This window comes from Podarcis filfolensis, assembly GCF_964270895.1.
Source record: "Podarcis filfolensis genome assembly, chromosome: 12".
In the NCBI taxonomy this organism is placed as follows: Eukaryota; Metazoa; Chordata; class Lepidosauria; order Squamata; family Lacertidae; genus Podarcis; species Podarcis filfolensis.
The window spans coordinates 52,839,391-52,863,464 of NC_139614.1; the positions used below are offsets into that span (position 1 = coordinate 52,839,391).

General features: G+C 45.2%; 2 protein-coding genes across 2 annotated transcripts in view; one reads left to right on the forward strand and one right to left on the reverse strand.

Moving 5' to 3' along the window:
* Positions 1 to 24,074, forward strand: part of LOC310746244 (uncharacterized protein) — a 213,151-nt gene that overhangs the window by 92,422 nt on the left and 96,655 nt on the right. The window lies entirely within an intron of this gene.
* Positions 17,184 to 24,074, reverse strand: part of WNT3A (Wnt family member 3A) — a 90,177-nt gene continuing 83,286 nt past the window's right edge. The window contains exons 3-4 of the mRNA XM_083579983.1: positions 23,801 to 24,066; positions 17,184 to 22,550 (exon numbers count right to left, since the gene is read on the reverse strand). Of these exons, the coding sequence (XP_083436109.1) occupies positions 22,071 to 22,550; positions 23,801 to 24,066 (746 nt within the window). The 3' untranslated portion in view covers positions 17,184 to 22,070. The remainder of the gene's footprint in view (positions 22,551 to 23,800; positions 24,067 to 24,074) is intronic.

The window sequence follows — 24,074 nt, forward strand, 5'->3', positions numbered from 1 at the left end:
CACACATGTTCACCAATGCTCACTGAGGCTTGCAGCAGTGAACTTTACCCATAACGGTTAAATTAAACAATGCATAGGAACGTCTGATGGAAAATAATACCCAAATATAAATACTTAACTCTGTGTTGGATGGTGGCTTTAAAAGTCTCTCTCTTTTGTTTTTGATGTGCTTCCCTCCTATCTAGATACCTCTGTATTGTCTGGTTGCCGGTTTAATTATTCATTTTACAAACTAATTAACAAGTAGTGCTTTCCTGATAACAGATAGCCCTCCAGCCAATTGCTCGGGAAAGCAGAATGTATAGAATATATAAATCTATTTTGGGAGAGTAGCCAAAAAATAAGAGAGGGAGGGAGGGTTGGAGGGGATAAGGGGTGGGAAAAAAAACCCTTAAAGGATTAGAAATAAAAAAGAAGGTATTTTGTGCTAAGCTAAATATTATTTTGTTTCTATTGAAAGGGTTAAGAAAACAAAGGCAGACTTGACAATTTCTCCCCAGTGGAAGCTGGGAATGGTCCACAGTGGCACAATGCTATCATTATTACATGGCCCTATTCTCACTGGATTTTCCACAAAATCTTTAATAATTTGATTCTTTTCAGCCCCAGCAGCCAGCTGAGCTCTTTAAGAAACAGTAACAAAACCCAGAGAAAAACCTACTACTGAGAAGGGAGCTTTGGTGTAGAGAAGAAATGAATCAGATTAGGCCTGGGCTGAATAGAACCAGGCAGGGCCTAGCAGTATGGCGCAGCCTGAAGCCCACAGTTTCATTCATTCCAGTACAATATCACCACCAGAGTCCAGGCCTACCTACTAAATTACACCATTATAGGCCTAGATTGATACACAACTTTCCCTCCCAGGCGGAGTTGGTAGCTGGAAGCCGGGGAGATGGGGGGGGGGTGTCTAGGGGGAAGTGGACTCCCCCCCCCCAGTGTTTCGGGAGTTGCTGTCTCTATTCAGTGCAAGTATTTCCATTCATATTAAGCATATCAGTTCTTAATTGTGCCACACACACAAATTACAAAACATGGACAAAGCAACAGCCACATTCCTCAGGAGGCAGAGTTGGGGGGGGGGGGCGGTTGCACAAGTTCATTAAAAACTTGTAAGGTTTTTTTTTTTTTTGTTGAGGTTGTTTCCCAGAAGCCTTAGCAGCCTGGAAGCCTTTCATAATCTCAGTGTCTCTTGTATTTGTTCCTCGGTGACTCACTTTCACGTAACAGTTGGGTCTCATGTATTAAGTTGAGATAACATAGGCTTTTTGACCTGCATCTCAGTGGTTATAGTTGGGGACCCCAACCCCCCTCCCCTCTCTCAGCCCCTAGTCCTGCCATCTAGTCTATTATATTAAACTACTTCAGAAAAGTTAAAAGACTGTTCGTGTTGGGTAGTTTATGGTGCACAATATTAAAAATGGGTGAATATTTACATTTAATTTTCTATATACAAAGACATACACATGTTGCTCATATTTATCTGCATGGAAGCAAGCTCATCGTTCGGCATTTCTGTATTTCAGCCAGAGTGGATATGAACTGGCTTGATAAAATTTTAACTTTCTCTCCTCCCTGCCCCCTGTTACGGTTTTGCTCGTTAAAGATCCATACACCAGACTATATATAGTCCATAGATACTGTAGTTTGTTTGTTTGTTTTTGTTTGTTTGTTTAGTATGTGTTAAAATGGCTTGGTTTTTTTTATGCTGACTGTATTACAAAAGGTACGTGGAAATTAATTAGACTGTAAAAATAATTTGGGGAAAAACAATTATCAAGAAAAACAATTCTGATGATGTTTGGCAATGTTGCACCCTTTAGAACCATTGAAACCATGTCAGTGCTCTGTCAACACGCTGGCTGACAACCAAACCCCTAACGCTGTTTCATTTTTCATTTCAAGATGAGATTGGGAGTTTTAACAGAGATGCTTGTGTAGCTCCAGGCTTGGAAGAAGAAATGAAATGGGAATATGTTGGAAAGTGGCAGTTTTGGCTAGGGTTCTCTGGAGGATTGGAAAGAACTTGATAGTCATGAGTTGATGCCTATTGTGAATTCTTGTTAACCAAATCTCTGTGCCTATCCAACATACTCCTAACAGACTGGTCCAAGTAATGGACACAATCCATATAAAATGCTTTTACTTCTAATTTATTTCAGCAGCAGGGATTTAAGTACACACTTTTTTTCATTATAATTTTTATTAAATATCCAAAAATATTCTGTAACATTTATCATCATATACAAATTAAACCCTTCCAAAAAAATAAGCATTTCTGCAACTCTACAGAGGAAGTAGAGACGTGTGGTGTTGGTAGATGACTCCCTACTGAGAAGGATAGAGGTGGTAGTGTGCGGAAATAACGCGGTGTCCTGGGAGGTGCAAAGATTCACAACATGACAGAGAAGTTGCCAAGTCTTATAAAGTCCACTGGCCACAAACCCTTCCTTTTGATTCATGTGGGTACAAACGATATTGCCGTACACATTTGACATATACAAGGGACTATAAGACTCTGGACAGGAAGCTGAAGAGCATTGGGGCACAGGTGGTTTTTCCATCACTCCTTCCTGTTGAAGGTTGTGGCCCTGGAAGACAGGGGAAAATACTGGATGTAAACCACTATCTGCACAGGTGGTGTTGTCAGGAAGAGTTTGGCTTCTTGGACCATGGTCTGCACTTCCTTGAGGAAGGACTTCTGGCAAGATATGGGCAGCATCTCAGAGCGGTTGGCAACAATGTGTTTGATAAGAGTCTTGCGAACCTGATCAGGACAGCTGGACAGCTTTAAACTAAATCCTGAAGGGGAGGGAGACAACATTCCAGACAACAAGAGAACACCTAGTACTGGGGATAATAGCTTCATTGATGTACAGGGCACTGAGATGGTGCCCCCAAACCTGCTAAAGGGCAGAAAACTACAAGAAAGAAGCAGGTGGAGGGAATCTCATGGTTTCAGTTGTCCCTATACTAATGCACAGGGTATGGGAAACAAGCAAGACAATTTGTAGCTTTGAACACAGGATGGTAAACACAGTATAACCTAATAGGCATTGTTGAAACCTGGTGGGATGAGGCTTATAGCTGGAATGTAGAAATTGAGGGGTAAGTAGGAAGGAAGAAGGAGTAGCATTATATGTAAAGGATTTGTACTTGTGAAGAGATTATTGATCTGGAGTACTGAAGGCAAACTGAACATAAGAAGGGCATGTATAAGAAATGGAAGAAGGGGGAAATAATGAAGGAGGAGTATACATGAGGAGCCAACACGTGCGGGGCGAAGGTCAGGCATGCCAAAAACAGGAGATTGAGAGGAGATATTTTAGCTATCTTCAAATATCTAAAGTGCTGTAATGTGGAAGATGGTGCAAGCTTGTTTTCTCCTGCTCTGGAGGGTACGACCTGAACCAATGGATTCAAGTTACAAGAAATAAGATTCCAACTAAACATCAGGAAAACCTTTCTGATGGTAAGTTGTGTTTGACAGTGGAACGGACTCCCTCAGAAGGTTGTGGACTCTCCTTCATTGGAGGTTTTTAAGCAGATGGCCATCTGTCATGGATGCTTTAGTTGAGATTTCTGCATTGCAGGGGGTTAGACTAGATGACCCTAGGTGTCCCTTCCAACTCTACAATTCTATGATTCTAAAAGTTTCACTTTGTTCAGTAGGACTGGCTTCTAAGTAAGGGCTCATCCAGACTTGCTTTTGCACTTTGCTTGACACGGGTCTGTGTCTGAGTGCTTCTTGTTTCGTCCTGCAACTTTCCCCAGGAAAACCCGCTGCTTACCATTGAATCTGAGCAAACAGCAGTCTACAGAAAACTTTTGAATACCAGTTTATGGGAATCGCAGGTGTGGAGAGTGCTGCTATTGCACTCAGATTCTGCTTGCGGTCTTCCCATTGGGACATCTGTTTGGTTACTGTGAGAATAGGTTACTGGCCTTTGGCCTGCTACAGCAGAGATCTTATGTTTTTAAGCTCACCAGGTGATCCCAGATCAGTAATTTATATATCACTCACTCTTTCTTAGCCTGCTACTGCAGAGGGCTGTTGTGAGGAAGAAGAAGGATAACCCACAATCTTGGAGATCACTCTGATTTCAATGGAAGGAGACTTCAATGGAATGAGAGTGGAATGCTATACTAATTATCGTTATTGTAGTAGTAGTAGTAGTAGTAGTAGTAGTAATAATAATAATAATAATAATAATAATAATAATAATAATAAACAATCCTTTTCTCCCCTCAAAAGTGCCACCAGCATACAGAGAGCCTGTATCACTTACCAGGATAGTGTAAAAGGTCAGGCAGTGGTTGCAATGTCGGGGGGGGGGAGGTGGCACTTCTAAGGTCAGTGAGGAGGAACTAATATCTCATGCATCGCACATTCCAAAATTTTATGTCTATCTCCATATCAGCTGGAAACACTGTTGCCCACAGCTAACTGCTAATGAAGGTTCTACATTTTTACGTCCCCCGTCTTCCCACCGTGTGTGTGTGTGTGTGTGTGTGTGTGTGTGTGTGTGTGTGTGTATTTGGTGCACTGCATTTTTCTGGCATTTCTTGACGTGTTTTTTCTTGTGCTGCATTGCTCCCAGAGAGCAGTGTGGTGAGCAGCAAATCGTTATTAAGTCCTTTGGCATTCAGTCTACTGGCGTTTAACCCTCTGTGTGCAGCAGCAGCCAGACTCACGCCTCTCGCGTTGCAGTTGCCCTCCAGACATAATGGACAGGCGGGATGGCATGTGGAACTCCTCAGGACTGGGCCATCCGAGGCTGATCTTGGAATGTACAGAATTTGCCTCTAAAGGTGAAGGACACCTACTTACCTTCTAACCTGTATGGAGCAGTGGTAATTGTCATCTTCCAATAATCACCTGTGGGTCCAAACACGATCTCTGCTATGAAGATTAGACCCCATGGCACAGTTCTGCACTGTACTGAACTCCCTCAGTTAGCTGGTTAAGCTATTGTCTAAGGGTGGGGAACCTTTCTCAGTCTGGGGGTTCCTAGTGGTCAGCCTTCTGGGAGGCCACATGCTAGGGGTGGGCAGAGCTAGAGGCAAAAGTGTGTGGAGTGATTGATGTGACTCCTACCTTTGTACAGTAGGCTACATTCCAGCTAAGCAGAAGCCTTAAGATTTCCACATCCTCCCATAAAAAACACCTCTCCAGCCTTCATTCAGGCTAGCAAGACATGTTATCACAGTTTAAGGACACATTCCAGGCAGACAAAAAGCAATTGAGGTGTAGATCAGGCCAGAGATGGATGTGGCCTGGGAAGAGAGGAACATAGGAATTCTGAGTCAAACAATTGGCCCATCCAGTGGCTTGGGGGAGGTCGGGTCAGGGAGGCCATGGCCCTGGGTCCAGAATATTGGGGCATGCAAATCAGACATCTCCATGTGCCCAACACGAACCCCCGTCAGCTGATGGGCACTGGATGAACGTAGAGGGTGTTCTTCACCCCCCCCCCACAGTGACGAGTGCTGGGGTAGTATACTCCTGCGGGGGGGGGGGGGTGTCACACGAGCACACCCCCACCCAGGGTGTTTGTGGACAACAAACTCCAGATTGTCTATACTGACCATTGAGGCTGAGGGGTCTTCGCCCCTCTCCATAAAATATTTGAGGGGGCGCCCCCCCAAGTTGATTGTGATTTCCATTCAAATGGTGTGCATGTACTGTGTCATGTGATTAATTATGCAGGGCAGTGCTTACCTGCCCTCCCCATATTTTATTCAAGTTGGCACCGCTGATACTAACTATCAGCAGATCTCCTGGGTTTCAGAGAGGTGTCCTTCTGCAACCCTACCTGAAGAGGCCAGCAAGTGAACCTGGGACCTTCTGCATGCAAGACAGACACTCTGCCACTGAGCTATGACCATGAACAGGCCCTGGACCTGAGTATTTTGGTTTTCCACAATACTCCTGCCAAGGAGCCAACCTAGGGCAGAGGTGACTTGAAGATGAGAAACTGCCCATTTAGTGGTTTCAGCTGCCTCTTTCGTAAAACTGATATTCCCCAGCATTCCTGCAGTTTTGCCGAAAGTGAGGCCTTTCATCAGCCTGATAGTACTTAAAGCCCCACTTTGAGATCAGAAGAGACTGGCACAACAATCCTCTCTGTACCATCTCTACTCGTAGATGTTCAGTTGCTTCCCAAAGCTTCTTGTCCTGGGACAGTGGGTAGCTTTGATATAAACCTCTTGACAGCCCTGAGAACAGGCCATGCCTGAATGGGATGGCACTAATTTAGGATTTCCTAGGAATCCATCTATCAGCAGAAGAGTTGTATCTCAGTGGCAGAACATCTGTTTGGCATGCAGAAGGTCCCACATTCAATCCCTGTTGTCTCCAGCTATGGCTGAGAGGGAACCCTTCTTGAAAACCTGGAGAGCAGCTGATGGTCAGAGCTGACAGTACTGAGCTAGATGGACCAATGGTCTGACTCGATGGAAGGTCATCCTGTGTTCCTGGAGCAAAAAGGCAAGCAGGCTTGATAGCCAAGGATGCGAGGTGGGAAAAGTTTGGGCCTGGTTGCCCCAGTCACTCTTTCAGATGACTCAGGGCTTAGATAACGCCATACCCTCCGACATTTCTCCAATGAAAATAGGGATGTCCTAGACCTAAGGACAAGTGGGACCGGGACGGCTTCTGTAAATCTGGTGGTGCTGCATGTAGCACATATTAGGTCCTTGCTGTGTGCAAGCTACTGTACAGGGGTTAAGATATTATCGGGCCCTGCTACCACACTCCTGGATTCAAGACATTTGGAGCCTTACAGTGGGAGGCTTTGTTTTCAACCTGGGAGAACATTAAAAAGATGATACGCACATCCTCATTGCAAACTGGAGTAATATAGAGCACTTCATGACTGTCATTATTTTCAAGCGGGATTCAATAACATACCAGCAAATTCAGGTAATTACAGTTAATTGGGAGGTTTTGCACAACAAACCTGCTTCTCCAAAAGATCAGACCTTTTGCGATAAGGAAAGTGTGGAATAACACTTGCATCATGCGACATCATTAGACCTTCTCTTCATAAATAGATCAGGATGAATGCTCAATAAACAGGTCATCTGGAGTTGCCCATAGTCCCAGCCTACTTCTGGGCCTCTACCACTTTAATAATAATAATAATAATAATAATAATAATAATAATAATAATAATAATATCTTTATTGTCATTGCCCCCTCTCAGGGAGAACGAAATTACTTGACTGCTCCATAAAAACACTAATTAAAACAATACACAGCAAGGAAGATTAGATGACTTTCAAAGTCCAGGCTTCCCATTCAGGGCCGAGATCGCTCTGGAGAAGAAGCTGTTCTTAAGACGGCTCGTTCTTGTCTTCATCGTCCTGTATCTCCGTCCCGACGGCAGGAGCTCGAAGAGACAGTGACCAGGATGCGATGGATCTTTTACTATGTCCAGTGCCTTCCTATGGCACCTTGTGGCATAAATCTGCTCTAAGGTGGAGAGTGGGCAGCCAACAATGCTCTCTGCTGCCTTAACAACTCTGCACAACCCCATCCTGTCCTGGGTAGTACAGCTTCCGTACCACACACATAAGCCATAAGTGAGCACGCTCTCAATGGCACAGTGATAGAAGGCAAGCAGCAGTTTCTGCGGAAGATGGTTTTTCCTTAGAATTCTCAAAAAGTACAGTCTCTGCTGCGCCTTCTTCACAAGCCCCCTTGTGTTGACACTCCAGGACAGATCCTCTTGTAAGCAGTAGGGCTGGGGCTCATGTGATTGAATGGGATTCCATGCAAAACCAAAACAATCATTGTGCGTAAAAAACTAGCATGTTAAAGAGATGCCGGACTAAAATTCTTATTCCTGACGTGATAGTTTTCCATTTTGTACAGAAAGCCAATCGTGTAAGCCCCCATCTGGAGTTTGAAGCAATACCACTCACTGGCAGTCTTACTATGACCATAAGAACCAGCACACAGCTTGAGATGTTTAGCTATTTTGCTAATGGTGTTCCTGGTCAGGGGTAGACGTGGAGAGCCTAAAGAACTAAGAGTTCAGAACTGAAATATGAATGTATAAATAGACTGGGGAGTGATAAGGAGCTAATCTTGTGGTCCTGTTCTGTATGATGTGCTTTGAGTAAACATTAAGGGTAAAAAGGAGTAATGGTAGTGGGTGTTGCTGTTCTCTGCACAAATAAAACTTTTAAGCACTTTCTCCCTAAGGTTAAGCTTGAGAGAAGCTGCAGTTACCTCTGCAGATGATTTTATAATGAAGGAAATGAAAAAGAGCCTAATTGATGGAAGATTATTCATGAAGAGGGTGGCATACAATGATTTATAGTAACTGAGATTCAATTATCTTGATTTATTGTTGTTTACAGCAGAGGATAATTTAGAATGTCAAAGCGAAATTAGTAGATGAAGCTTTGTCTTCAAGGTAAGACCACATAAAAATAGGCTGGTAGCTATAGGAAAGCATAATGCTTTAGATGCCTTGCTTCACAATAAGAGCTCGTCCTCACTTCCATTTGTCCCGTGTCTTGAAAGCACAGGTCTGAGCAGTTTTCTGCTTTCTAGGCACAGGTCCAAGCGGTTATGCCTTTGCCCTGCTGCTTTCCCCCAGAAAAAATGCTTTTTAGTGCTAAATTGGAACAAACAGCTATCTGTGGAAAACCTGGTTGCCATTTGTTCTGATTTGGCGCTAAAGCATGGCTTTTCCTGGGGCAAATGGAAATGTGGATGAACCTTTAGTGATTGTGTGGGAAATGGCACATGTAAAAAAAGGCAAAGGGACCCCTGACCATTAGGTCCAGTCGTGGCTGACTCTGGGGTTGCAGCACTCATCTTGTTTTACTGGCTGAGGGAGCCGGCATACAGCTTCTGGGTCATGTGGCCAGCAGGACTAAGCCGCTTCTGGCAAAGCAGAGCAGCGCACGGAAATGCCGTTTACCTTCCCGCTGGAGCGGTACCTATTTATCTACTTGCACTTTGACATGCTTTCGAATTGCTAGGTTGGCAGGAGCAGGGACCGAGCAACAGGAGCTCACCCCGTTGCGGGGATTCGAACCGCCAACCTTCTGAACAGGAAGTCCTAGGCTCTGTGGTTTAACCCACAGCGCCACCCGCGTCCCCTAATGGCACATGTATGCAAGTGTATTTGTAACGTGACAAGATAATGTTTCACTAATTTTGCCAACCAACATTCACTATGATCTCTCCACACTCAAGAGGCAAAATATTATTATGTGTTTTTCTCCCCCCCCCGGCCCCTTGAAGATGGCTGTACACCCACCAATCAAAGTGGCTCACAGAGGGCTGGTCACTTGTGCATCCAGCCCTCCTATTGGACCCACTTCCCCACCCTGGAAATCAGATGTGAGCTCTGCCAAGCATCACTAACAATGGCAGGCAGTTAATGGGAGAAATGGGTGCTGGGAGCCCCCAGGGTGCCAGCAGGTGTACACCAGATGTCGTAATCAAAGTATGTCATGCCAAATCGATGAGAGGAAACTCCCAGCAGTAAGAAAATACTTCTAGGTCTAGATGGGCCACAGCTCAGTGGGTGAACATCTGCTTTGACTACAATAGTCCCAGGTTCAATCCCTGGCATCTCCAGGTAGGGCTGGTAGAGAACTCTGCTTGAAAACTTGAGGAGCCACTGCCAGTCTAGAGAATACTGAGCCAGTTGGACCAGTGTGCTGATTCAGTATAAGGCAACTTCCTATGATCCTAGGAAGCTTATACACATCTAATGCCTTTTCCTTATCCCCTATAGTCTTCTTGGTGTGAGGCCTGCATTGTGTCATAGGTCTTTTTCTAGGTCTAGCTTCCCCAACCTCTTGCTCTCCAGATGTTTTGGGCTACAACTCTGATCAGCCCCAGCTAGCAAAGCAAGCACTTGCAAGGGCTTCATGCCTTCTGGGTCCTACCTGTGTAAAAAACAGGCGAAAAGTCTTATTCTAGCTGTGCTGGCTGGAGCTAATGGGAGTTATAAACATCTAGAGGGCACCAAGTTTTGGGAAGACTGCTCTAGGTGAAAAATTCCTCTTCCTCTCTGCCCCTCCCTTTCCTATCCTGCCCCAAACCTGCTGAAGCCCACAAAAGCAGTTGGAAATTGCAACTGAAAAGACAGCATCAATTGGGGCCTTGCTGCCTTTGAAAGGGTTTATGGCTTTGGGTTTCAATAGAGCCCTGAACTCATCCCCATTTCCCTGGATTCTCTATTCATTGAGGATATAGGCTTTTGGGCCTGCCACTTTGGCCAAAGGGAAATGGAAGTTAGCAAGTACTTGAGAGGGTGTGAAATGGAGGGTGAAGCCATGGGGGAGGGTGCTGGCAGAGGCGTGAGAACCATTTGCAAAGCTGGTCCCTCCACTAATGACCCCTGTAAATGCAACAGAGGTGGTTGCATTGCCACCCACCCCCAACAGTCAGAACTACTCTAACCCTCTCATCATCTCCACCTGAGAGAAGATCCCTAGGCTGATGCTGATAATGCCTGAGGGCCAGAAGAAATTTTTGCATTACTATAACCTGCCCCGCCCCAGTTGGCTCCTAGCGGCCCACCCCCTCAAATATCACACCATAGGGCGAATAAGGAGGGTGTTTCCCCTCTGCCTTTGATGTGGGCCCATTACATTTGCTGGGAACCAGTGGTGCATAATGTGGTTTTGTAATAATTTATTATTTTGCGCCTAAAGTATAAATCTTGTGAAAATATATGTAGCATGTAGGAGAGGTCAAACACACACACAAAGGGAAGAAAAAGGGAGAAGCATACAAATGATAGCAAAGCTTTCTGATGCATCCAAATAATATATTCCATATTGCAGAAATGAAAATTAGAAATGGCCTGACTGCATCAGGCCACAAGTCCATCACGCCTAGCATTCTGTCTCCAGGCATCCCGAGAAGCTCACAAGCATGGTGGTGTTAGACGTGCCTCCCGTGTTTATTCCTTGGCCACTGGAAATAAGAAGTACTATGCCCCTGAACAAGCAACTTTTTTTCAGCCGCTAAAACCCTCTGAATTTCCCTACTCTTCTTTTAATGCTGTTTAAGCTAATAGCCGTCACATCCTGTGGAACTGAATCCCATAAAATCAAGGAAGCCATGCACCATGAAAAGCCTACATTTTGTTTGCTTTTGCTTCCCGTCAGTTTCATTGGTTGATGCTACTTTGTTTGTTTGTTTCATTATTACTTTTATATCCCACCTTTTATATCCTCCACGTAACTCAAGGTGCCTTACATGGTTCTCCTCCCCTCCCATTTTTATCCTTGCAATAATTGTGTGAGGTAGGTTAGGCTAAGAGACTGACTGGGTCACCCAGTGAGCTTCTTTGGCTGAATGGGGATCTGAACCCTGGTCTCTTGGGTTCTGTCTTTCTCTCTAAATCATCTGTCATTTTATAAACATTTGCTCCCTCCTTGAATGTCCTTCTCTTTCTTATTCAGGAGCTGCAAAGCTCCTTTCCCCACAAGGCAGTGTGCTCAGGCTCCCTCGCATTTTAATCACTATTCTCTGAACCTTCTCCAACCTTTGATACCGTCGACCATGACATCCGTCTGGTCCATCTAGAGGAGCTGGGAGCTGAGGGCACTGTTATACAGTGGTTCCACTCCTTCCTCCTGGGCCATGTCCAGAAAGTGGTGTTGGGGGGTGAGTGTTCAGACCCCTGGGCTCTCACTTGTGGGGTGCCTCAGGGCTCCATCCTTTCCCCCATGCTTTTTGACATCTATATGAAGCTGCTGGGAGGGATCACCAGGGGGTTTGGGCTGGGTGTTCATCAGTATGCGTATGATACCCAGCTCTACCTCTTCTTTTAAATCAGAACCAGTGAAGGCGGAGAAGGTCCTGTGTGAGTGACTGGAGGTGATTGGGGGATGGATGGTGACTAGCAGATTGAGGTTGAATCCTGACAAGACAGAAGTACTGTTTTCGGGGGACAGAGGGTGGACCAGGACTCCCTGGTCCTGAATGGGGTAACTGTGCCCCTGAAGGACCAGGTGCACAGCCTGGGAGTCATACCAGCTCCATCTGGTATGTAGACTGAAACCTTAACTGCTTGCACACTGTCTCACCAGAGTGGTGCATACTCCAGTTATCTTGTGCTTAAAGGTAAAGGTAAAGAGACCCCTGACCATTAGGTCCAGTCGTGACCGACTGGGGTTGCAGCGCTCATCTTGCTTTATTGGCCGAGGGAGCCAGCGTACAGCTTCCGGGTCATGTGGCCAGCATGACCAAGCGGCTTCTGGCGAACCAGAGCAGCGCACGGAAACGCTGTTTACCTTCCTGCTGGAGCGGTTCCTATTTATCTACTTGCACTTTGATGTGCTTTCGAACTGCTAGGTTGGCAGGAGCAGGGACCGAGCAACAGGAGCTCACCCCGTCACGGGGATTCGAACCGCCGACCTTCTGATCGGCAAGTCCTAGGCTCTGTGGTTTAACCCACAGCGCCACTTGTGCTTAGACTACTATGTGCTCTGTGTGGGGCTACCTTTGAAGGTGACTTGGAAACTACAACTAATCCAGAATGCACCAGCTAGACTGGTGACTGGGATTGGCCACCGAGACCATAGAACACCGGTCCTGAAAGACCTACATTGGCTCCCAGAATATTTCAATCAATCAAAGTGTTGGTGCTGACCTTTAAAGCCCTAAATGGCCTTGGCCCAGTATACCTGAAGGAGTGTCTCCACCCCCGTCGTTCAGCCTGGATACTGAGGTCCAGCTCCGAGGGCCTTCTGGCAGTTCCCTCACTGCGAGAAGTGAGGTTACTGGGAACCAGGCAGAAGGCCTTCTCTGTAGTGGTGCCCACCCTGTGGAACACCCTCCCATCAGATGTCAAGGAAATAAACAACTATCTGACTTTTAGAAGACACCTGAAGGCAGCCCTGTATTGGGAAATTTTTAGTGTCTGATGTTTTACAATTTTTTATGTGCTGTAAGATGGATGGGGTATAAATAATAAAATTATTATTATTATTATTTCTTCTCTACAGCAGTGGGACCTTGCTCTTGCATGTCTCTTGCTCTTTCTGCCCCCTGGAAAAAGGTCTGCCAATGTTTTGTTTCTCAGTGTTCAAAACAAGAGTAGCAGTCAGGATCTCTTTACAGGTGTGGCATTACTAATAAATGCCAAGTGATAATTACTTTCTTAACAACTGCTGACGAGTCCAACAATCTTCTCAAGATTCCCAGCAGCCACAGGTTATTCTGGAAACTGGCCAATGGTCCAGTAGGCCACAACCTATCTTCTTCCTGCCATTTCTCTACAACAGGGGTGTGCAGACTTCAGCCTTGTTGGAACTACAGTGGTACCTCCGGTTAAGAGCTTAATTTGTTCTGGAGGTCCGTTCTTAACCTGAAACTGTTCTTAACCTGAAGCACCACTTTAGCTAATGGGGCCTCCTGCCGCCGCCGTGCTGCTGCTGTGTGATTTCTGTTCTCACCCTGAAGCAAAGTTCTTAACCCAAGTACTATTTCTGGGTTAGCAGAGTCTGTAACCTGAAGCGTCTGTAACCTGAAGCGTCTGTAACCTGAGGTACCACTGTACTTTGCTTTATACTACAGCCCCAAGATCTACAAAGCAGAGCCAGGTGGGAATGACATACAGTTATAATGAACGAACAGGGTACTTCTGAGCACATTCTGTGCTTATGAAGCTTTGTTCAGTATCAGAACTGAATTTTTTCAGTATCAGAACTGAATTGAACTCACATTCCCGTGCCCTTTCAAATGTATGCAGTGATGTGCCTTTTCCATTCTGAGTTCACATATTTTCTGTGGAAAGCACCAGTGTAATCCAGCTCAGTTGGTAGGGCAAGAGACTCTCCAACCCATCTGGGTTGTGGGTTTGAGTCCCACTTTGGGCAAAAGGTTCCTGTATTGCAGGGGGCTGGACAAGATGACTCTTGTGATCCTTTACAATTCTACAATTCTATAATTCTTTGACACATGTGTGAAGTCGCCCTTCATGTGAAACCTTCCAGTTTTCTTTGCACCAAAACAGTCACCGAACTCTCCATGAAAGGACATCCTGCAGATACCATCTTATCAAGAGATCCATCCTGGAAATATTGGAATTGGGCCTTTAGTGCAGTGGCACCTTACCTTTGGAAACTCCTTCACATTACATAGCAGGCAGATCCTTATCCCAGCTGATACCTGTCTTGGATTTGAAATTGTGTTTTTATATACAGTACGTTTTGTTTTAACTGCTTTTAATATGAGTAATGTTCACAAATTTGTTTTTATAGATGCAGCTGTTTTATGTTTCTATTGCATTGTGAAATCACTTTGTGATGCTTCACAGGAAGTGATTCCTTAATTAATTAATTAATTGATTAATTAGTAATATGTCCATCCCTCATTGACCGCACCACTCCACAGGCCACATATCGGTGTCAGATTTGGATGGGAAAGACACGAGTTCACAAAAGCATTAGAACATAAGAAGAGCCTGCTGGATCAGCCCAATGGCTCATCTAGTACAGCATCCTTTTCTCATAGTAGCCAACCAGGTACCCATGGGAAACTTACAAGCAGGACACAAGCACAAAAGCACTCTTCCCAGCAAGTGGTATTCAGAAGCATTACTGCATTGACCGTGGAGGCAGAGGACAGCTATCATGGCTAGTAGCCATTAATAGTATTTTCCTCTATGAGTTTGAATCCCTGGCTGTCTGTGAAGGTCCCTGAGTACCAATATAAGCAATTAAAAAGTCAGATATGTTGAGGATGTTCAACAGCTTACAAGCTGGCTGTCAGTGATAGTCAAGACAAGATAAACTAGAAGTGGGGGTGGAGCTGGAACTGATGCTATATGCCCACCCAGGTGTGGTTCAAGGAGGCCACAGAAGGGATGTGTGTCAATGCTCTGGTCTGTTGTGACTATTTTCGACTAGAGGCAGGAGTCTTGCCTGCCACACTCTCCTTGCTCTGAGCCAGCCCTCTGATGGACGGCACTGACCTTTCCTTAACTCCCACCACAGAGTTCATTGCTTAACACTTTTCACCTGCTGACACACACAGGTAAGCCCCAGAGTAGCTTGTAGCCCCAAGGAATGCATTCTGGCTGAGTGCCTAAGAGTGCATTTATAATGGAACACACACATTGACTCTCCACCTGCCAATAAGGGTAAGGTATCCTTAGCAAGCAAATTCCAGAGCCAGGGCACGGAGACGTCCAGTTGCTGATTATGCTCTAAGACTGGGTTCACACAGGCAAAGTCAAACAGTGTTTGGTGTTTATGTAGAGGATAGGGCTCTGTGGGAGAATGAATGGGGCAATTAATTAATTAATTTAATTATTAATTATCGTTATATTTACCGGTATATCCCACCTTTCCTCCAAGAAGCTCAAGGTGATATTCATGTCCCTCACCCCGATTTTTATCCTCAGAACCGCCTTGTGAGGTAGATTAGGCTGAGAGATTGTTAGGATGCATTTCAGTTTCTCATTTTTCCAATCTTCAGTTCTCCACATTTCCACATTTCAGCGTGTACGTTTTAAAAAAGCCAAAGTCCTCATCGAAATTCATCAGAATTTTAGTCCAGATTTCTCCTAATATGCACAATTTTGCAGGTAATTTTGTGTAATGTAGGACGCAGGTGGCGCTGTGGGTTAAACTACAGAGCCTAGGACTTGCCGATCAAAAGGTCGGTGGTTTGAATCCCCGTGATGGGGTGAGCTCCCGTTGCTCAGTCCCTGCTCCTGCCAACCTAGCAGTTCGAAAGCACGTCAATGTGCAAGTAGATAAATAGGTACCGCTCTGGCGGGAAGGTAAACGGCGTTTCCGTGCACTGATCTGATTTGCCAGAAGCGGCTTAGTCCTGCTGGCGACATGACCCGGAAGCTGTACGCCGACTCCCTTGGCCAATAAAGCGAGATGAGCGCCGCAACTCCAGAGTCGGCCATGACTGGACCTAATGGTCAGGGGTCCTTGTCTAATCTACACATTTTGTATAGCATTTCCCCCTAATATAATGCATATATATATATATATATATATATATATATACACACACACGCACACATATATTACTAATGAATACATTCCATGCACACTTCATCCAGGTATATGCATTCTTGTGCATGTTACTTGGCTCGAAAACTGCACTGCAAAATTTGGAGAAGTGCAACTTTTGAAGGGGACCAATGGTAGGAGAGGACTATTGGCCCTCCTTAGGGGTTTTCCAGAGGCATCTGGTTGATGATTGTAAGAAACAGGGTATTGGACTAGCGGGAAAGACCCCTGTGTACCTGAGACCCTGAACAGCTGCTGCCAGTCAAAGGGCTAGATTGGACAAATAGTCTACCCTTGTATGTCAGCTTCTTATATTTCAGGGGACTTTAATTGCTGCTTGCATCAGTGGCTACTAGCCTTAACTTGAGAGCATGCACAAGAGGCGGGAGTGCTGTTGTGCTCAGGTCCTGCTTGCCAACTTCCCATGGGGCATCTGGCTGGTGAGTGAGAGAACAGAGTGCTGGGCCAGATGGGCCTTTGGACTGATTCAGCAGACAGGCTCTTCATATGCTCTTATGTTCTTAACAGGGAGACTGTTGAGCAACAATAAGGACCATTGATGTGCTTCAGCATGGCAGTGGGCAGATTTCAAGGCCCAAATGACATGTGACACTAATCACATGGTTCCTTCTTGAATGGAATGGGATGAGATGGTGGTATGATTTAACTCTTTGCTCCTGCTGTGAGTCAGATCCGGATTGGGGTCCTGCTGTTCCTACAAATGCATTGTGTATGTGTGTGGGGGGGGAACCTCTCAGTAGATCAAAGGGGAGTCCCTCATCCAATGCAAATTACAAGTTTGAGGAAGGGGCCTGATCCAGATGAGAACCACAGCAGGGTGCAACCCCCTCCCTGCAGACCCTCCAAGTGTGCCTATTTTCCAGGGGCAGTTCCAGATTTACAGAAGCTACCCCTGTTTCTGATTTGATCCTGGAATGTCCTGCTTTCCCTTAGGATGTCCCTATTTTCATTGGAGAAATGTTGAAGGGGGCATCTCTATTTTCATCAGAGAAATGTTGGAGGATAGGCAGTGTCCTGTTGTGAACTGGGCACCAACACTGGCACTCGAGGCCAAGCTACATGATAAACACCAAGTGTATAGTTTGGCCTTTTAAAACAATACAACTCCCCCCACCCCCAGTACAATAACTTTTAAGGCAACAAAATTAAAATTAATGCATATTTTTTAATTTTCATTATAAAGTTAAACACATCTATGAAACATAACTGGTAAAAAAAAAATACAAGACATTGCTAGCAGGTTGTCGGTAAAAAACAGGATAAAAAGACAAGGGGCCACGATCCAGGACTCTGCAGACTGCAACACACAAATGGAAGGGAACCACTTGAGCAAAGGGTGGCTCACCCCATTTTCAACAGCATTGTACAAGCAACACCAAAGTGTGTGCAGGATATTTCTAAACACAGGGGGATAGTAGCAGGCCCTGTTCAGGCTGAGTTTCATGTGATCTACTAGATCGCTCCTTACTTAGATGACAAGTGAAGTAGCAGATTGACAACACTGTTCCCAAGGAGTTATTTCTGCAAATATATACTCTTACTAATATATACATTTATTCATAAAATAAATAATCATAAAAAACCCATCAGACTTAACAAAATACCAAAGAGGGGGAGGAAGATAAAGAGAGAAAGGTGGCGACTCTTCTTTTGTACAACAGCTTTGGAATTTCAGGCTTTGCTTTATTTTTGATAATACACGGGTTCATTATAACGGGTGACTGAGCAGGAAATAGGGGCAACTGCTAAGATGTTCAGAGTTGGGCCAGTCATGAAGCAATGTGAAGCAGCTGCTAGTGGCCACAGATTCCAGATGGGGGCGCCATTTCCCGGCTCCAATTTCTAGATATACAGTATATATATATTCCGACAGTGTGTGTGTGTGTGTGTGTGGTGGTGGGTGGGTTTCAGGATTACAGTACATGGAAAAAGTGTTAAACCCCGCTGTTCCGTTCACCATGGTCCCCTTCCTTATCCATTGTGGCTGCTAATTTACAGCAACAAAATAGCCAGCACTCCTCCTCTTTATTCAGCATTCATCTTGATTTGCTCGCACAAACTTCATGCGGAAGTTAGATTTTATCTGGTCTTTATTGAGTGTTCATTCTGATTTGTTTGCAGGGAGGCTATACAATAATGATCATTCATCCTGCTTTACTTGTATGGTGTTCATGTGTCTTCCCATTAGTCATTTGTTCCTCTCACACTTTTTAGTGCATTTAACCATTGCTTTCCTAACTGCACATTTCAAGCTCATGACTTCCCCCAAAGAAACCTGGGAGCTATAGTTTACCCTTCACTGAGCTACCATTCTCAGCACCCTTAACAAGCCACAGTTCCCATGATTCCTTTTTGGGGATTGGAGGTGCTTTTAAACGTATGGTGTGGATTCAGCTCTAGGACAACAAAACTCTTTAATCCCCTTTAATTGTACAAATCTAAATTTGCTGGTATGCACATGAATCCCTCCCACAAAATACTGACTGGAGACACCCCACGTGCAATCTATATAATCTGTCATTAAGAATGGTAGATTCTTAAGACTGTGACCTCATTATTTTCACACAGGCAGAATTTTTTTGTTTGGGGTCTACCACCTCAGACTACAGTATTACCCCATATCAGCACACGCACAACACACATACAAACTAGATGTTAAGAGGACATTTTGTGACCCACCCCACCCTTGCAGTTGCAATACAGCTTTACCCCCTCAATCTAAACCAGGTCTGTGACAGTCCATGTCAGAAATGGAGAACCGGTGACCTTTTAGATGTTGTTGGACTACAGCTCCCATAATCCCTGACCATTAGGTCATTTTCTCATGGGGCAACAAAAAACAGCTTCTGGAGGATCACAGTTTTCTGGTCTTTGTGCTGTCCAGATGTTGTGGACTACAACCCCCTTCCGCCCTGATTATTGAATATGCTGGAAGAAGCTGATGGGAGTTGGGCATCTGCAACACTTGGAAGGCACAATGTTGGCTACTCTGTCATAGATTGCGACTGTGTGGGCTTAGAGTGGCTGCTAAGCACAAGAGATTTGGTTTATAAAGTTGCAGAATCAAGGTAGTTCTGCCCATGGTTGCCTGGGAACACGGCAGGGGTTTCCTGGGAGCTCCTCCTGACCTACAAAGGGCCCCTACAAGGTTGGTGCTACATTAAGGCTCCTCACATTCACCCTGAGATGTCTTTCCAGCGAAGGAATGAGGAGCTACTGACTGGGAAAGGCCTTTTGTAACAGTGAGAGATGATTCCAAGATGTCAGTCACAATCACAAATAAATACGAATAAATAGAGTTGAGAATTCTGGAAAAATGGAAACAAAAGGATTTTAAAATGTTTCTCAGCAGGGCTGTTGAGCCTTCTCCAGGGTCCTTTGAAAGCCTCCTGGGACGCTGGAATGAGAGGGAGAGAGATGTCTAATCAAAAGTAAAAGAAACAACCTCACCGAAGAGGACCTCATTCATTTTGAGACTCGACATATCATATTTCCGCTATGACTGCAGCTGTGTTTCTGCCCTGGGGTGAATACAGAGGGATTCTTAAGCTCTCTACCATTTAAACTATCTGTGATCACTGGAAGAGCACAGAAAATTCAGTGAGGGCACTGGAAAGATCTGTGTCTATTTAGCGTACAGTCCAGCATATATCTACACTTGTATTGGGGCACAATCCTGCTGACACTGAGAAACTTGTAAAGTCTCATTTCAGTAGGAGACAATTAAGTGTGTGCTTAACTTTGTCCTAGTTGCAACTTTGACTGGATTCAACTTGTCATATCCCCCATCCCCGATTTATATCAAACCATTACAGTTAAGAACTTATGGTAATTTGTTCTGGAGGTCCGTTCTTAACCTGAAACTCTTCTTAACCTGAGGTACCACTTTATCTAATAGGGCCTCCTGCTGCCACCGCGCCACCACCGCGCGATTTCTGTTCTCATCCTGAAGCAAAGTTCTTAATCCGAGGTACTATTTCTGGGTTAGCGGAGTCTGTAACCTGAAGTGTATGTAACTTGAAGCGTCTGTAACCCGAGGTACCACTGTAGGTGAGATTATAGAAGATGTGTCGACACCCTCCCCAATAATGCTTTCCCTCCCGTTCTCCGCCTCCCTTTACATGGACTGTAGCTCAGTGGTGGAGCTGGCTGGGGTTCCTAGGGGCTGGAGTTTAATAACATTTGGAGACACCAAGTTGGCTCTCCCTGCACACATGAGAAATCCAGAAATGTGTGAGAAGGCTAGTCAGCATATTTTCAATGGGTTTTTCTGGACATCTTTGTAAGGCTAAGGTAAATGGCTATCTGTATTCACCCTCAAGTACATCTCCACAGCCAACACATCATTCCATATTGAAAGGGCTTCCAGAACTTTTGCTTGAGTGTTGCAGGGCACACTAGGAACTTGGGGAGTGTGCCAGGGAAAGACAGGTACTTCTACCCCTCAGAGATCTATGTCCTCAATGTGGGAGGCCAGCTTTGTTGACTGGAACAACTTCTGTTGGCCCCTGTATATATCAACAAGGAAAACACCCGCAACAAGGTATTTGCTGAGGAAATTGAACCATCTGAGGGGGAAAAGTGTTTGCAATGTCTGCAATTTCAGCTGTCTGATTACACAAATAGTCATGCGATGAAAAAAAGAGGAAATATGCATCTTTGCCCTGGAAAATTGAAATGGTACGAACTCCCTAGGTTAGCTTTGAAGGGTTTTCTTCTGAAAACATGACCTACATAAAAAAGGAGTCAGTTACCAAGTTTTTGATTTTGTGGGAACTGCAGATACGCCATTCTGGGGTTATGCTTGAAGGGGGTATGTCTAGATAAAGGACAATTTGCACATATCAGTTGCGAAACTCTGGCTGAAATGGTTTCATTGATCAGAAACCTGCCTGAACATTCATGATGGCTCCAAAGAATGCCCATTCAACATTTCACTTCTCATATTGCATGGCTTGGATGAAGACCCAGGGTATGAAGGTGAAAGGGTGTAATTTCCTATCTTCTTGATTACTGTGATTTAATGTCATTTAACAACCTATCTACTGCAGTAAGGCCTGGCAGCCATTTTGTCCTCAGAGGCCTGCTGTAGATCCTGAGGGAGCCAACTGTTTAAGCCACAATGTTATATTCCCAGTAGACAGCCCACAACTGTGACATTATTTCCTATGGTAAAAATCCCACCCAGTACAAGTGGGCTAATAAGCAGTGCCTTAGCAATTCCCACTTGAAACACTGAGATGGTGTACATATGTATGTATATATGTAACAGTATGTGTGTGTGTGTGTGTGTATGGGATTTTTACCATAGGAAATAATGTCACAGTTGTGAGCTGTCTATTACATTGTTTAACAAGCATAACACACAAGTGCCACCTCACTTCCTGTTTCCTTCTCCCATAGTAGAAGCATTGTCTGAATCGTCAATCAGTTCAGGTTTTGAATATATTACAAAGTTTGGCAGTTCCACAGAGTGAAGAGTCATTTGCAAATTCCTCCAGTTCCTGTGAGAGGTTGAAAAAGGGCCTTTAAAAACAACAACACACCACCTGTTGTTAATTCTATACATAGAAACTTAGCTACAGGCTGGGCTGGAACATTGAGAGTCATTGCGCTACAAGCTTCTTCCATGCTCATAATGCACAAATAGGCCATGTTTCAGGAAGACGCACAACATTCAAAGGACACTTAATAGCACGAGTTTTGCCATGTGAGTTGAAAGGAAAGAGCAGACACTCCAGAACCTTCTGGAAACCTGCTCGCCATCCACTATCCAGCTCTATGTTCTTGAGTAGTTAAAGAAACCAGTCTCCTGTGGGGCAAAAGGTCAAAAACAGCTGCTTGGTTGGCATCTCGGTTTGTCAGGAATTGCAAGGTTAACATCCAGATGTGATGGTCGAGAAGAAATGATACCTATTCTAGCCAACCAATGCTAGCTTCTGCGAGTGAGTGTGTGTGTGTGGATCTCAAGAAGTCAACTTTCTCCTATAGAAAAAAGTAATCTTTGATTCTTTTTCCGTGGCCATCCCATCTTACTTGCACGTGTGGACATCATAGACCCGTATGCACTCCTGACAGCTGACGTAGCAGCACCAATGGAAGATGCAATGGCACTTCTCCTTCCTCTTCTCAGTCCGTGTGTTGTGTCCTCGCCCGCAGCACAAGAGGTCGCAACCATCAATCCCATGGGAAGTGACGTTGCAGATCCTGTCGCGGGTGCCAAAGGAGCCAGTCTCAGGGTTTGGCTCGCAGAAGTTGGGTGAGTTCTCATAATAGACCAAATCCCTCTCGGTTGGTGCTTTGAAGAAGTTATATTTGGGCCGCAGTGTCTCCACCCAGCCGCGGGACTCCCTATGCTTCTCCACCACCATTTCTGAAGCGCTGTCATATTTGTCCTTGAGGTAGTCGCCAATAACCCGGAAGTCAGGCTGGGACCACCAACAGGTCTTTACCTCACAGCTGCCTGACAATCCATGACACTTGCATTTGAGGTGCATGTGGTCAATAATGGACTGAAAAAGGAAAGGGGGGGGGGAAGAATGGCAAGGAAGGCAGAAGAAGGAGAGACAACATTAGTTTGTAGTATGAGGAAACATTCAATATGGCATTTTTAAACTTTGGAGGGTTGGCAGTTCCCAATTATCCAGTAGTGGTTGGTGGTGCAATGCTGCTTATCTAACCTCCTGTCATTGTCTCTGTGGTTTACCTGGAGGGGGAGCAGAGAGGTGGCAGCATGGTTGCCGTGGTGCAAATGCACCAGCTGGAATGACAGATTGGCCCCGCTGGTGCATTTGCACAGCACCAACCTCACCCCTTTCCCTCCTTGGTAAACAGCAATGACTCCTGTGGCAGGAAGTCAGGCGTGTGCCGCAGCTCTGCCAAGGCTACAACAAATATCTCAGCATTTTAGGATGCTGGCACAGTACCAGCTTACAGTCTAATATTTGTGCATTTGCTGGACCCAGAAATCTTCCCTCACTTTAGTACTTTTGTTATATCCATGTCCTGAGAGTTGCCAACTGATTTTAAGGTGCAAGGTCAGATTTTGAAGCTCAGTCAGGCAGATTAGGGGTAAAATTCCTTTCAGCTGCGCCAGGCTTTTACCTCCCCTACACCTGATGTCACAGATGGCATCAGGTGTAAGGCAGGTGGGTGTAGCTTGGACATAATGTCCTCCTGGATGTGCCTCATTAGACCCACAGGCCAGAGGTTCCTCCTTTCTGCTCTACAGAGCAATCTGAATGTTCCTGCCACCATTACTTGTTACTGTTGAAGTTGCCACTATGGGGATGTCTTTTTTGACATTTGGAAGAGCATGTGCTTTGCATGCAGAAGGTCCCTGGCATCTTCAGGTAGGGCTGGGGAAGACTTGTCTAAAATCCTTGAGAGCTGCTGCCAATGTGGACAATACTGAGCTAGAGGACAAGGGGTCTGACTTGTTATAAGGCAGCTTCCAATATGTTTGACAGTAAAACCTTAGCTAGCTGTAGAGTAGAAGTATAGTAAAAGTGATGAGATTGTGGTGACTATGCAACTTGCTTGTTTTTTTCCTTCTCTCCTCCTTTGACCATGGAGGAAAAGTTCGTCAGCCAGATGATTGCCCCCTAGCAGCCTTAAGTGGTGCAGTCAAGGAGAACAGGATCAACTGGATTCACTGATTGTGCAATTTGGTGCCTGCTTTTATATCTGAAGCAAGTTGCTAAATTATCATAGTGTTGCAGTCATCACTGAGGGAATAGAACAAAACCACGGTTTTCCTTACCGTCCTTCCAGCTTCGTTATTGTGTCTGTTCATGGCCGACCGAGCATCTGGCCTGTTCTCTCGTGCATCCGCAAACTCCCGAGACACCATGCTCCCAAACTCCACATCCTCGCTGCAGCCTCCCCATTTCCAGCCTTCCCCTGGAGGACCCTTGTGCCGTGTGTCACAGCCACAGATGGTGGCCGATCCTTCCGCACAGGATCTGGTCACTGCAAAAGCCACACCAGCAGAGGCAATAGCATGAACGAAGGCTGACTCTCTGGTGGCTGTGGGG